Here is a 15,028-nt window from a genome sequence, read left to right as displayed (position 1 = left end):
TAAACACAATAGGAGAATTCAGCAAATATCGAATCCACTATACCTCATCAGTGGAATGAAAACACTTCTCAACTACATTGATGAACAATAGAGAAGTTGGGAAAACTTAGCTATACTTCAGCAACTAAATTGCAAAAGAAATTCCAAACCCTTGTACATCAACAAGGGCATTCAATTAAGAACCCGGGAAAAAGCCACAAAGGTGCAAAATCAAATATATAATCAAGCATGCTTTTTCCCGATGAAAAGAGCTCTCATTTATAAGCTTTTCGTTGGCAAAAGTTTCCATAAAATTTCACTTCAAAAAACGTGGAAGTTTCCCAAAAGAACTCAACACTAGAAACTTTCTAACTTGCTTTTTAGAAATATCTCTTTAAGTCATTATTTATAATAATATAAAAATTATTATAATAATGCAACTCAATGAATAAATAAATAAGAGCTCATGTAATTATTAACCTGATCAACTGCAGATGATGACCAACTGCCAAGCCATCCACTGCGCTGCTAAAAATAACAACTGCCCATGCTAGACTTACTAAAAAAAGTAAGTAATCAACTAAGACCCCCAAAACAATTTGTCAGCTCACGAGAGTCGCTATGATGAGCTATCTCAATCAACTACACAGACTGCCAAAAAACGGGGACATTACAATTGCAACTCATATGCCACCTCACCAACCCGCCGCACAATCCAAAAGGGTCCATAACAATACGACTTAAGTTTCTCAGCCCCACTCTTTTTTATCAAAGACTACCGGTAGGGCTGCAACATCAAGTAGACCATGTCACCTACCTGAAAAGTCCGAGTTGTTCTCTTCTGATCAACATAATGCTTTTGCTGATTCTATGCTCTTTGTATATTTTCTCTCAACGACCTCACTACATCCTAACTGTCCTGCAACAAATCTCCTACACTCAGTACTCTGTTATCACCACATAACAAGTCTATAAAACTAGGTGGATCATACCCATATAGAGCCTTGAAAGGCGACATCTATGTAGTCATGTGATGAGTGGAATTGTAACAATATTCATATAAGTGAATCCTCTTTACCCAAGCCTTCTACTGCGAAGAGACATATTTTCACAAATATCCTTCTATCCACTTTTTAACAATTTCCGTCTGTCCATCAGTCTACAGATGGTAGCTAGTGCTAGGAGTCAACTCAGTCCTACACAATCTAAAAATCTTCTACCAGAAATAACTCATAAATCTTCTATCATGGTCACCCAATAGTTTTAGGTATACCATGCAACCTGAAGATCTTTCTGAAAAATAATTCAGCCAACTACACGGCTAAATAGGTAGTGGTAATAGGGAAGAAATGAGCATACTTCATGAGCCTATCTACCACCACATATATGCAATCTCGTCCTTGGGCTTTGGGCAAGCCCACAATGAAGTCCAAGGAAATTCCCTCCCACTTTCTTTCAATATTAGAAAGTGGTTGTAATAAAACAACCGAATATTTGTGTTCATGTTTGTTTTGCTAACAAACCAAACACTCTCAAATGTAGTGATGAAAATCAATCTTCAATCCCTTCCACGTAAATCTCTCCCGAACCTATCTATAAGTCTTGAAAAACCCGAGGGGTGACCAGCCATAGGAGAATCATGAAATGCCTACAAGATAATCTTACACACATTTGACTCTGGAATCAAATATAGCCTTCCTTTGTAGATAATCAACTCTCCTAAAAGCGAATACCTATCATTCTAAATACTACCATCCACAATACCTATTGCCCACTAATCCTTGACATATTCAGCTATAATCAAATGTCTCCAATCTTTTGAAATATCAAAAACTATACAAAAGTGAGGTCTCCTTGAAAGAGCATTTGCGACTATATTTTGGGTCCCCTTGATATAGGAGATATCAAAATCATAAGATTGTAGCTTGCTGACCCATTTTTGTTGCCTCTCATTCAAATCCCTTTGCCCCGAGAAATGTCAAAAGCTATTATGATCAGTCTTAATACAGAACTTGCTGCCCACCAAATACTGCCTGAATTTAGCCAAAGCATGCATGCTAGCTAACATCTCCTTATCATAAATACTAAAAGTTCTCTCAGGACCCTGCAATTTCCTACTCTCAAAAACTATGAGATGTCGATCCTAGGACAAAATGACACCAATACCCTCTTCAGAAGCGTCACAGTGCAAATCAAAAGGCCTAGAAAAATTAGGCAAAGCCAATACTGGACATGAAGTCATAATAGTTTTAAACTTCTCAAAGCAATCCTGTGCCTGGGTTGACCAATGGAAAGAACCCTTACGGGTCAAATCAGTAAGGGGGGCAGCGTGTCGTGAGAAACCGGCCACAAACCTCCGATAAAAAGCACAAAGTCCAATAAACCCTCTCAACTATGTTAAGGTCTTAGGTGTAGGCCACTCCACAATAGCAAAGATCTTATCTAGGTCCATGCGAACTCCATGAGCACTAATAATATGCCCCAAGTAAAGCAACTCTGTCATACCAAGAGCACACTTGGACTCCTTGGCATACAAGGAAGCCCTATCCAACATACCCAACACCGTATCCAAATGAACAACATGATCGTCCCAAGTCTTGCTATAAATCAGAATGTCGTCAAAGAAGACCAACACAAACCTGCGGAGCTGACTGTGGAACACCCTATTCATAGTAGACTAAAAGGTGGCAGGAGCATTGGTAAGACCAAAAGGCATGACCAAAAACTCAAAATGCCCACAGTGACACCTGAATGTTGTCTTCTCTATATCCTGCTCTCTAAATCGGATTTGATGATAGCCAAATCTCAAATCAATCTTCGAAAAATACTCAGCACCATGCAATTCATCAATGAGCTCATCAATTCGTGAAATGAGATACTGGCTTTTAATGGGCCTCTTATTCAGCATTTGGTAATCAATGCACATCTGGAGGGTGTCATCCTTCTTCTTCACTAGAACAATTGAAGAAGCGAATGGGGACTTGGCCTAATATGCCCCTGATCAAGTAGCTCCTCTATGGTCTTCTCAATCTCATCTTTTAGTCTCTTCAAATGGCGATAGAGAGTGATCATAATAGGCTTAGTGCCCTCTTCCAACTCAATAATATGCTCAATCCCACGATCTGGTGGCCTACCAGGGGATAAATCATTAAACACTTTAGAGTGTTTAATTCTTAACTGTTAGATATCTGAATGATATTCCGCCTCCTCAATATTCTTTTGAGTAGACATAATCCTACACTCCACTACCCAATCAATAATATCCTCATGACGAACCATATGTTGCATGCGCCTAAGGGAGATCTGTTTGAACTCATCATTACAAATTGCTTTAAGAACCTAGGGCTGCCCGTCCTTAATGAATCTCATCTCCATCCTCTCTGTACTCAAGTAGATATTCTTAAGTGTGTGTAACCAGGCCAAATCAAGAACTATATCGGTTCCCCCCATGTCTACAACAAAAAAATCTGTAGAGAAAGCATATGGTTTCACAGGAAGATCTGTAATCATCTTGTTACACTTCAAGGTGTAACCATCTGCTACCTATACCCGTAGACCCTCAAAATCCTCGGTCTACATACCTCTCGTGGTAACTAAACATGCATCAATAAAATTATGAGTAGCTCCTATATCAAATAAAGCAACAATACCCTGTCCAACTATGAGCCCACACATCCTGAAAGCTCCCTCCTTCCTCATACTAGATAAATAAGCTACCTTGAGGTTAGAATCATCCACCTCATCATCAGCATCATCACTCTTATGTTGTTCCTAATTGAAATTCCTAGACTACTGCTAGAACTCAGCACTACCATCATCATAGTTAATTTTTAAACCATTCCATCATCCTATTTTAACCCTTAGGCTTCATAGGATAGTCATGGTCGACATCATAAGGACCCTTGCAGTAGAAACTAGAAACACAACTTCCTCCTCAAATCATTGATTGTTTCCCGGTCCAAAGGTGTTGTAGCAAGATGTTTACCCTTAGTCTTCTCCTCTCTCTGAGGAGGTGTCCTATCATAGGAGGACGTAGCGGGAGGCTTCTAAGTTACGGGCCTTTTTCATTGCCTGTTGCATTGAAGGGGGATCTAGTGACTTACCCCACCCTCTGAGTGGCTCAGCAAGACCCTCAATGAAAAGCATAACCCTCCTCCACTTAGATATGTCATACACCATCACTGACATCCTCTAGAATTCACTGATGAATGCCTCCAAACTAGTTGTCTGTCATAACTGAGCCAACTCCCTAAAATATACCTCAAGATCCTTCTTATCAAAACATTCTATCAACCTGTCGACAAATTCCTAGTATGATATGATCTGATCATGATGGAGAGATACTAAACCATGATACCACCAATCATGCGCAACTCTATCAAGATGGAGCATAGTAAACCTGATGGCATCCTCCTCAGTCATAGGATGCAAAGCGAGGTAGGTGTCGAGCTTGTGGCCCAAGCTCTAGCAATCACTCTACCGCTCCCATCAAAATGAGTCAATGTCATCTTACCAACTGCTTGCTGAAGCTCAGTATACCTAGGCCATTGTCTGTCAATAGAAGGCCTACCCCGAGAATGCTCACGCTTCTATGTCAGATATCTATCAAAACTCAAGTTATCCTTTAATGCCTGAGGAAGAGCATCCCACTCATGAAAATGAGTTAGTACAGCCTCAACAAATGGGGCGGTGTCAGAAGTGGTGCTAGCCACATCTAAATCTGGTCTCAAGAAAGTAGGTCTCTGGTGCCTATCCTGAGCACCAATATACCTTGTCCTGTCCATCCTATCATCCATCCTAATATGATCCTCGATCACCCTAGGCCCAGCATCCACACGTGATTGATGGGAACATACAGATATATCACGAGCCCTCTCTCTACCCCGATCCCGAAGCAAAGTTAATTGCTGCAAGGTGTCAGATAATTGATGCAGAACACCTGTCATCTACTGCTGCCCAGCTGCAATATTTCTAAATGCCTGCAAGGCGTCTCTATCAACCTCAGCATCTGTAGCTCACTGCCCAATGCCACCAGAACCACCTGGACCACCCACTGAGCCAAATTGTATATCTGGCTCTCCCTCTTCAAGAGGTACATTCTGATCTCGTCGGGTGTAGTGCATGCCTGGCACAAATCTTCGATCATCATCCATGTTCTCAATATGCCGAACAACTAAAGATATAAAGTAATCTGAGCCCGATTCCTGCAGTCTGGCAAGAAACCGCTCTAATACCACTGTAAAAACCCTTGGCCTTATCTATGTAAGTCTTGATCAACTAATGATCAAATTTGCTCTTCTATTTTTCCAATTTCTTTTTCTTTAAAAAAAAAAACTATGTTTTCTGAATTCTTGCAAAGTATACAATGACACAAAGGGAAAATTATGATCATACAAACAACTCCAAATTATGTCGGATTTTATTGTTGCAAGTATCTTAAAACAACTTAATTCAATTACAACTTTTAAGGAAAACCTGGTTGTTGTATATATCTGCAGATGCCGCCAATCGTGTGTTGCAGGAGCCGCCAAAAATGAAATTATATATGCCGTCAACAGTAATGAATATGTCCAACGTAGCAAGAATATCCCACAGTTGCTACCTCTAACTCCCAACGCAAACAAGGAACTCACATCCAATGCAAATTCAAGAAATTCTGACCCCAGTTGCATACGACCACCAAAAAATGTTTGACGTCTTTCCTCAAACTTGTCCACAAGTAGCTCACAACACCACAAAGATTTAGCTTGACCCTTTCCTGGCTGCAATTATGGACCCTATACACCAACACTCAACTTGTCTCCAAACTAAAACTTAGTCCAAACATTTTTCCCAGGTAATACACTTTCAGCTATTATTCAAACCAAATCGAACTTCCTTTAATTGCCAACAATAGCAATTAATCCACCCTCAAAATGTTTGTCTCCTTAGATACAGTGCATACAGTAGGAGAAACCAATAATTGTTTACCTCCGCACAATTATCAAGAAAAAACTCAAAACTACTTAAAAACCCTCATACCAATGCAATGAGCAAGAAAAGGTATATTATTCAAGATGATCTATCCTCATTAAAAACTGCATTTATAACACTAATTGCGCCATCCAGCTTCATTCTCACACTTTTTGCTTAAAAGGCAACTTTATAATATAAAGTTATGACACTTTATAATATTAAAACACTATGATTATTAAAAGTGAATTAAATAATCATTAAGCCAACAAGCTCACCAATAAAAGATTGTAATAAAGAAATCCCAAAGAGAGACCAAATATCTAGAACCAGATGACCATCCTACTTGAATTGCTCAATCCAATAGCAACTGGCCATGAGTGACTCACTAAAAATAGTAAGTTCAAAACTAGCACTCTCACAACAAAGACCTCCAAATCCAAACATCACCTCACGAGGGTTGTGATAATGAGCTGACAAACCCACACTCCGGAGACCTACTAAATCGGGGACCTTTATATGTGTCGGTATCCTTACAGTTATACGCTGACCTTCGATTGTCTACGTGGGCAATATCTTTGCTGCGTTGGTCTTGCTCATACTTCCTCCTTTGACAATTTCATTTCCATTAGAGTTGATCTTTTTGACTTTCAATGATCCCTTCTACCTATGCATATGGTGTGCCTACCACCTCATGACCTTTAGAGAAAGGTTACTTTTTAGTGTGTCCCTTGCATTTTTTATAAATTTATTTAAGGTTATTGTTAATCCTTTACAAAGAATAATCAATATTAATAATGTTCTTTCAATATTATTTCATTATTATATTTAGATGACGGTTATTCCAATCACTTAATGATTAATATATTGATTTATCTCTGTGTGTTCTTAATTATTATACTCTTGTAGAATTTACATATTGTAGAATTTACATATTGTTAATTATTATCATTTGGATAATATTAAAACAATTGATTAATTATTATTGGTAATACCATTTATCCAAACATTGCAAATAAGATAATGACTTGAATATATTTGTTTATATTTAATCTAATAGATATTTATAGTTGTTACATTCAATATGGGTTATGATACATTCTCTTTATATTTCATAAAAGCATTTAATTGTTCCTTGAATAATATCTAGCATAAATAAATAACTCAAGACAACAAATATCCATGAAAAAGTTCACAATTCTCGATCTATTTCAGAGAAATGTTACATCATGCTGCAGAGACAACACAACACAAAACATCTAACCATATAAGCTCAAACAAAAATGTCATGTTATAATTGAAGACTTTGACAAACATTACAACAATTTTCCTACTATTATAAACTCAAAATGACTACTATCTTAATTTTTTCCAACATCCTTTAACATTGAAATATATTTTTTATATCAAAGAAATAAGCATGAAAGCACCCTGATGAGTGACATATGTCAATTCTACAATTACCTTGATGAACTCTTCTGCAAAGAAACAAGTGCAGCAACTTGTGAGCTGCTTAGGAGTGTTTCACAACAACTCATTGACAATGTGATGAATTATGTGGAGCTAAATTAATCTTGGACAAACTACCTATTACTCATAGTCATGGCAGTGGAGAGTGAATGTGTAGAAGACCCTTTCTTGAGTCATCAAATCCTGTTGACGAATGTTGGAGATCGAAATTCAATAGGTGGATCCTTCTTAAATAGCTTAGACATAGAAATGACCATGAACAAGATTGAAAATATCAAACCCAATTCTGCAAATATGTTTATAAAAAGCAATTGAGTTCAAGACAAATCATGCTTGGATATATTTTCTATTTATAAACGATAATTTTCTGCATGTTCTTAGAAGACAATTACAATGGTGCCTCGGAATTTTTGAGCTTTCCCAATGTTCTCTTGCATCAAACATAGTGAACTTAAAAGGGATGGGGAAAAATACTTTTCAAATTAAAATGAGGATGGTTTGGTCCATTGGACACTTGAGAGTATGTCCAAACTGATACAAGGACTTCTAGTGGAGAACAATGTATTCGATTGGAGAGCACGAGTTGAACATTTTCATTCCTTCCACTATGGAGGATTTCCAATTCCATAAGCTCCTTGAGAAAGATAATTCCAATTCCTTATGCAAAGGCTTTGTTGTTGTCCTATGCATACCAGTGGATGTAAGTGATGCTTTTGGCCCTCAAAGAGCAAATTTGGAAGTCAATCTCATAATCCTTCCTAGTGGCTTTATCATACAGGAAAGTGATGCTATTATTGGTAGGTCATTTCAATCTCCTTGTGACAACTAAATATTAAGATATGGGCATAGTAGGCGACTTTAACAATGACTAGGCTAATTAATGTATTTTTCAAATTGACTTGATCACGATCATCCTCACTCGTACTCAATTCTATGTCCAAGCCTTTTTGGGATGGATACATCTAATGAGTCTCAGTCCCAATCATTCGTCGACAGGGTTTGAGGACTCAAACGACAAGCACTGTACACATTCACTCTCCATGGCCATGACTGCTAGTAACTATTGCATAAGCTTAGGTGGTCCAAGGATAATTTAACTCTAACTAATTCAGCATCGTAGCCATGAACTTTTGGTAGCCACCTCAAGTAGTTGGAAAGTTGTTGCAACTTGCAGCCATTCCATTGTACACAAATTCATCTTCTCAATTGTACAAGTGACCTGCATATTCACTTCTTCTATATAATTAATGTACTTCAATTGTAAAAGATGTTGATAAGTATGCTAGAGTTATTTGAGCATGCATAAGAAAGAACATAGTTGTCATGCTTGTACGAATCTTCCATGATTACTTGTCATTTTTTATAAAGGTTATATGAATACATGCATTGTCTTATTGGTCTCAGTTTTATGATATTACATTTCTTTGGAAAACATGAATAGGGATTGTGAATTTTTTTTGTTCAGATTTGTTTTAAAAAGTTGTTTTTACTGTTGACGCTGTTTACAAAATGATGCAATGTTTTTATTAAAAATAACACAGATGTTTGTAGCATTAATCAATGATTAGCCATTCACAAGTCATATTAGATTAAAGCAATAATATGTAGCATTATATGACTTTGAGATCCTTGAGTTGGCACTGATCTACCTTTGTGTATAATTTTGACCCAAAAAAAAATCAAATTAACAAGTCTTAATAGCCTTAAATTTATTTCTAGTTATTTGTCTTCCCAAAAGATTGTTGAATATAATCTCAAAATGTTGAAAATCTGTCTTAATATGTGACAATATGTATAACATTGTAGGAAACTATTACATGACATTTACATTAAGTGTTGAGATAAAGGTAGCCCACCTTGGTTTTGTGGAGCTTAAAGTGTGGGAAAGGTTGATCTTAGGATCACCCTTGATCACTAGCCAATTGTCTAGCAATTTTTACCATAAGATTTGATACAACTTAGAAACCACCGAATACATGTAAGAAGCAACACCTCCAAGATAGGATCCTAAACAATTGGCCTTGCCATAGTCCTTCAAGACATAAACTCCAAACCTATCTATATTTTCGAACATCATTTGCATTCTAAGATTTAAGTCTTTGATCGCCATGAATGCTTATTATTCTTAGCATTGCAGAGCTATCTTACTTTCTCCAACGAGAATCTTGGATTATTATTCTTAGCATTGCAAAGCTATCTTTCTTTCTCCAAAAAGAATCTTGGATCATTTGTACCTGTTATTGCCAATTTCAATTTGAGGGAGCAATTTATAATACAATCTTCTACTCAATAAAATTAAATTCATTTGAAAACTTTCATACTCTCCCGGCTTGGTCAATGTAATGCTCTACAATTTGTTTTCCACTTTATATTCATCCTATGTGCATTAACTTATAACCCAAGAAATAGTCTTTTGACGTGACTGTAAAATCTAAGAATTTCACCATAGGGGAAAAAAAGACCTTTTTGTGTTGCCTTAAATGAAATATATTTACCTCATTCCACTACCACATAACTTCAAGAAAGGTCACCCTTAGGCATCCACAAAACATGTGGTTATATTTGAATAAGGATGTAATGTCCCCAATTTTGAGTTAAAGTAGAGTTGATGGATTCAAACTAACATTGAGACCTTGTAGGCTGATACTAGTGTTTAGAGGAGTTTTTTGTGGAGTTATTAGACTTTCTACTGGTCACTGGTGGCTTTTGGCTCTATTTTGAGGGACTTACTGTTGTTATAAGTCAATAGTTGATTTTGATAAGCTCAAATGAGTTAGGGGGTTGAATGATGCTCCCAATTTTTATTTCTACCCTCTAGTTTGGGTTCAAAGAATCTTGAAGGGAGCATCTATTTTTAGTAAATCACCCTATGAAGTTCATCCATTCCATTTCTTCATTAGGATCACTAATGTTTTGTTAGATTTCAATTTTGATGCTTCTTCAATCATTTTCACAAGAAGGGTGAATTATTTTAAATAAATAGCAAAGATTGTTATTTTTGTTGGTATTGTATGTTGGCCACCTCAGTGTCATAGCTTGTTGCCACCAGGTTAAGAAGTTTTAAATCTTGGGGAAAACAATGACCCTGTGTGTCAAAATAACATGATATTGATGAAAAGGTTATTTTTGGAGCCAATGTGAGTTAATAAATTATATATTCAAACATGAAGCTCTTGGGTGTTTGGTATGTGGATGAAGCCACATTTTATTTAATTTTATAAAAAGGCTTCCTTCTGAAGATCAATCATTCCCTTGCCATTTGATTTTATCTCATTTTGTGAATTATTGAGGGTTTCTACATTGGATTTTTGTGAAGACAGATTCCTCCATCTACAATTACACTTTGAGCCATTAAAATATGGGTGAATTGTGTCTGAAATTCCAAGCATCATCTCTGAATTCTAGCTCGGTAAATCAATACTGAAGTATACCGCTTTTCGTGTTCAATTGCAGCAATTTTTATCAGAGGGTTTATTGATTCGAACACCACACATTCAGAATTCAAATCCTGTTACATATTGTTGCTATGAGAGCAATTGGTAGTTGCAAATGGGTGTTTATGGTTTGCAATTATTTATCTTTCTTGGCTGGCCCAATTTAGTGAAGATAGCATGGTTTCTAGGACCTATGTCTACACATACAAAGCTGCAACTTGCATAGGGCTGCTGCAAACAAGTTTGGCATGGAGTTTTCTGAGACTTAGGTGCAATATATTGGATGCCAACAGATATTTAGGTTCCATATTCAAATTGTTCTTTCATGTGAATTGTATGTAATAATTTGCAAGTGTTATAATTGAAAATACATAAATTTAGCCTGGCATTGTTGGCAGTTTCAGATTGCATTATTTTTATGAGCATTTATATATTTTGGAAATTGTAATGTCCCCATTTTTAGCAGGGTTCTGAAGTCGGCTTGGTTAGTTCACCATTGCAACCCTTGTGAGCTGATAGTAGGATTTGAGGGTCTCAGTTGTGAGATTATTAGGCTTCCCAACAGCCTATGGCAAGTTTAACTATGTTTTGAAGAACTTACTATTTATAGTAAGTCAACAATTGATTCCAATGAGCTCAATTGAATCAGAGGAGTTGATTAATGCTCTTAGTTTTATTTTGGGCTTTTGGTTTGGGCTCCAAGAATCTTGGAGAGAGCATTTATTTATAATGTCACCCCTTCTGGTTCATTCATCGTCTTTCTTCATCAGAATCACTATGGTGTTCTCAGATTTCGATTTTGATGCTTCTACAGTCATTTTTACAAGACGGGTGAAATATTATTATTATTCATCTAAATATGTTGAGGTTATTTTTGTTAGTGTTCTACATTGACCACCTCAATATCATAGCTTGTTAGAACCGCAATGAAAAGTTTTAAATAGTGGGCACAAGAAATAGTAGCCTTATGTGTTAGAATATTATGTCATAGTAGAAAAGGTCATTTTTGGGAGCCAAAAGTAATTAATAATTATATTATATGACTCTTTATATTTTAATGTTGTGTTGAGAAAGCTTGTTAAGTGGAATTCATTTGGGAAACTTGCGCCATTTGGACATTATAAATATGAGCACATTTGATGAGGAAAGCATTCAATTATTTGATATCTTATTTCTTTTGTTGTCTTGGTGACACTTCTAAGGCTTTGATTTTGTGCTTTTGCTGAAGTATAAGGGTTTGGGATCTACAGCTGAAGTATTGTAGATTCAATTCTGAGAATTATTCTGAGATTGCTTGGCAAATTGTGTTGAGGTATGCAATTTGTCATTTCTCCTACTGTATTAATTGTTGCTAAGAAGAAGTTTAATGTTCCTTGTTGTTGGAGGTCGTTCTGGAATTTGTGAAGGGATTCATTAGAATTGTTATAACAAATTGTGTGTTGGTTTATTTGGAGTTGGTTGAGTGCCTATTTATATCTGCTGCTAGGTGTTATTTTCTATCTGCACTTTCGGAGCAGCGTTTTCCATATCGGCAATTGCATTTGTTTGTTAAAAAATTCTCTTATTGTTGAATAATCTTCACTTTAGAGGGTTTCAAGGCATATTTTACCTATACGTTCACGGATTGTAACTTCTAATTTTTTAAATTATTGTTGGTTAAGATAATAGGAGATATTTTATCAATGAGGTTGTTGGTAATTTGAGTAAATACTCAGTATCTAAGTTGATATTAAAATCTGAAATTTTCAGCTATATATTCTCTACATATTATCCAAATATTTGAGCTGAAATTATTATTGCAAAACTCTTTTATTTTGCTCCTATTTTGTTGTAACTTGTTTCAAATATTACAAAACCTCAAAAACAAAAAACAAAAAATCAATTCTTCAACACAAATTGTTTGAGAGCCAACAAGGCTTATTACAGTGGTATCAAAGCAATTTCCTATCATCCTTTGGGGTACAAAAGTTTATTTTATTTCACATCTATCATTGTTTTAAAGTCACATCACTCTAGCTTTTCCAGCTATGGACAAATATAGGAGGCCTAGCAATTCAAGGAGCTAACAGAGTAGTGAGGAAGATAGCACGAAAATAAATGTCTTGAGAGAGAGCACGGAGAAACTTGAGCTTCACCAATAGAGGTTGGTAGAGAGACTATTGTATCCTATAATGGTGGATAGGTCAACAAGGTATATTGTTTCTACTTTTAGGAGACGAGCACCAACGATGCAGGGAAGAATGCTTGAGTTCTCTCCGATGGGCATTCAAGAGGCAAATGTACCTATCTTCAGTATGACACCCACTAGTCCTATCCGTAGTTCTAACGATGGACTTTCCACACAAAGACATATGGATGTGTCAATGCCACTAGTAGACAACAACACTGAGCGCCAATGGGTTGAGGAGTCCAGAGTTGTTGCTATGGATAGTGTAGGTGCTATTGGGGCAGTCGTTATTGTTGATTGTTTAGACGCTCTCAAGGAGGGGATTGTTATTGGAGATTTCTATGTCAATTGTCACAGTGTTGCTCCTTTGTGAGAGGCACTTGCTCCCTCAAGTGAAACTAATGCATGTATAGAGTCACCCAGTTGTGTTATTGGTGATTAAGTGTTACAACGAAATTAGCAAATGTTGGTTTATGCTCCAGTGTTATTGATTCACAACCTGTCATATAGTCATGTGTACAAAGTCAGGTGACAATAGTTGAGGCTCAATTGGGTGATGGAATTATAGATAGTATGGACACCTCTGATGATCTATTTGAGAACGCTATGAGCTGCACCGGTTATGATATTCCTTGTAAGATATTGAACGGATCCCAAAATCAAGATTTACAGGGACTTTCTACAAAGAAGTAGTCATGCGAGGAGTGCAATATAAGGAGGGCTTATGCTTCTTCAAAGGAGGTGTCGATTAAGGTACCAAGTAGTTGTACCTTCATTGTAGATGTGTACGAGGACAGTAGCACATATGCAATGAGTTATCTTGTGGTGAGCAGTTTTAATTCAGTTTCCTATCACAATGCAGTTAGTGAGACAAAGAGGTTGCATAGGAGGCAAGGGTTATATAGGCAGCATGCGACTAGTCAGTGGAAGGTGAGTGATAGTGACATCTATTCAACTCTTGAGTATTGTGATGTTATTCGTCAAGTGTTGGTTGCATCTGATTGGGGTGCTCCTATGTCGAATGAGCACAGTGATAGTAGTCTTTCCCTAACAGAGATTCATGCACTTCGAGAGGCTATCAAGAACTTGAAGCATAGTTACTCTCAGTTAGTTGCTGACAGGGATTACCTTCTGGAGTGTGTTAGCACCCGTTATGAGGCGTTGTTTGGGAAGGCAAAGGAGGTGGCTGAGCTCACCCAAGAGCTTGAGGTGATCATGGACTCTCTTCAATGTACTTAGTCGATTCTTTAGGAGTCACACTAACAATTGGATAAGGTTACCATAGACTTAGAGCAAGTACAGTCAACACCAACCCCAGACCTTGTTCAACTGCATATTGTGGTTGGTGGTGAGTTTGCTTCTACGATTGGGAATGATGGATGTGATGATGTCATGATGTGGTTGATACATCCATATAGGATATGGGTGCAGTAGATAGGGAGGAGGTGAGATTATCAGTGGAGACGAGCTCCCATGATGTTTTGCTTCCTTTTGTTAGAAGCCAATCTATTTCTTCATCTCATACAGCTAGTAGCATTGGGTAGTTGGCAATGCCACATTTTCAGAGGGATCAATTGTGAGTCACAAGGGAGCAGGTTGACGCTTCCAAATGCAGTCATTCATGGAGTATTTTCTTGAGAATTTGGATTTGTGGGAAGATTCATACAAGGTGTGTGAAGGTATTTTCATTCGAGGCTCTCATGCTATACGGCAATTGGTGGAGGAGATTGTAGAGACCTTGGCTACAATGCTTCCCAACAGGGATTTTGAGGTTAGTATCACTGAGAGGGTTCCCTAATTCTCGCCCAACCAGTAGTTTGGAGATAGAGATTGGAGTCATCTCTTGATTCCCAATTTGATATTGATGAGCCCTTGACAAAGATTGGGAGCTTTAACTGGCATTACACTATGAAGAGTGCTCATCACTTCTCTTTTGACCCACAAGTAGAGAATTTGGTTTCATGTCAATGTGGGTTGGCTCTAGTTTCATACCATCCATTATAGGATGGGATAGGATGGGATAAGC

At 37.1% G+C, this 15,028-nt stretch overlaps 1 protein-coding gene across 5 annotated transcripts in view; it reads right to left on the bottom strand.

Annotated features, from left to right (window-relative positions):
• The window catches only part of LOC149566253 (uncharacterized), a 59,278-nt gene that overhangs the window by 22,228 nt on the left and 22,022 nt on the right, over nt 1-15,028 (bottom strand). The window contains exon 4 of one of the 5 annotated variants that reach the window (XM_089819667.1): nt 9,158-9,635. The exons of the other annotated variants lie outside the window; for them this stretch is intronic. Within the exon in view, the coding sequence (XP_089675793.1) occupies nt 9,595-9,635 (41 nt within the window). The 3' untranslated portion in view covers nt 9,158-9,594. Of the gene's footprint in view, nt 1-9,157; nt 9,636-15,028 lie in introns of those variants that run through there. 5 annotated transcript variants of the gene reach the window in all.

The sequence above is a fragment of the Cupressus sempervirens genome, chromosome 3 (genome assembly GCF_028749045.1).
Source record: "Cupressus sempervirens isolate cs-2001-9-10 chromosome 3, ASM2874904v1, whole genome shotgun sequence".
Classification (NCBI taxonomy): Eukaryota; Viridiplantae; Streptophyta; class Pinopsida; order Cupressales; family Cupressaceae; genus Cupressus; species Cupressus sempervirens.
Note: the sequence above shows the minus strand (reverse complement) of the source record. Positions and strands in the feature narration are given on the sequence as shown.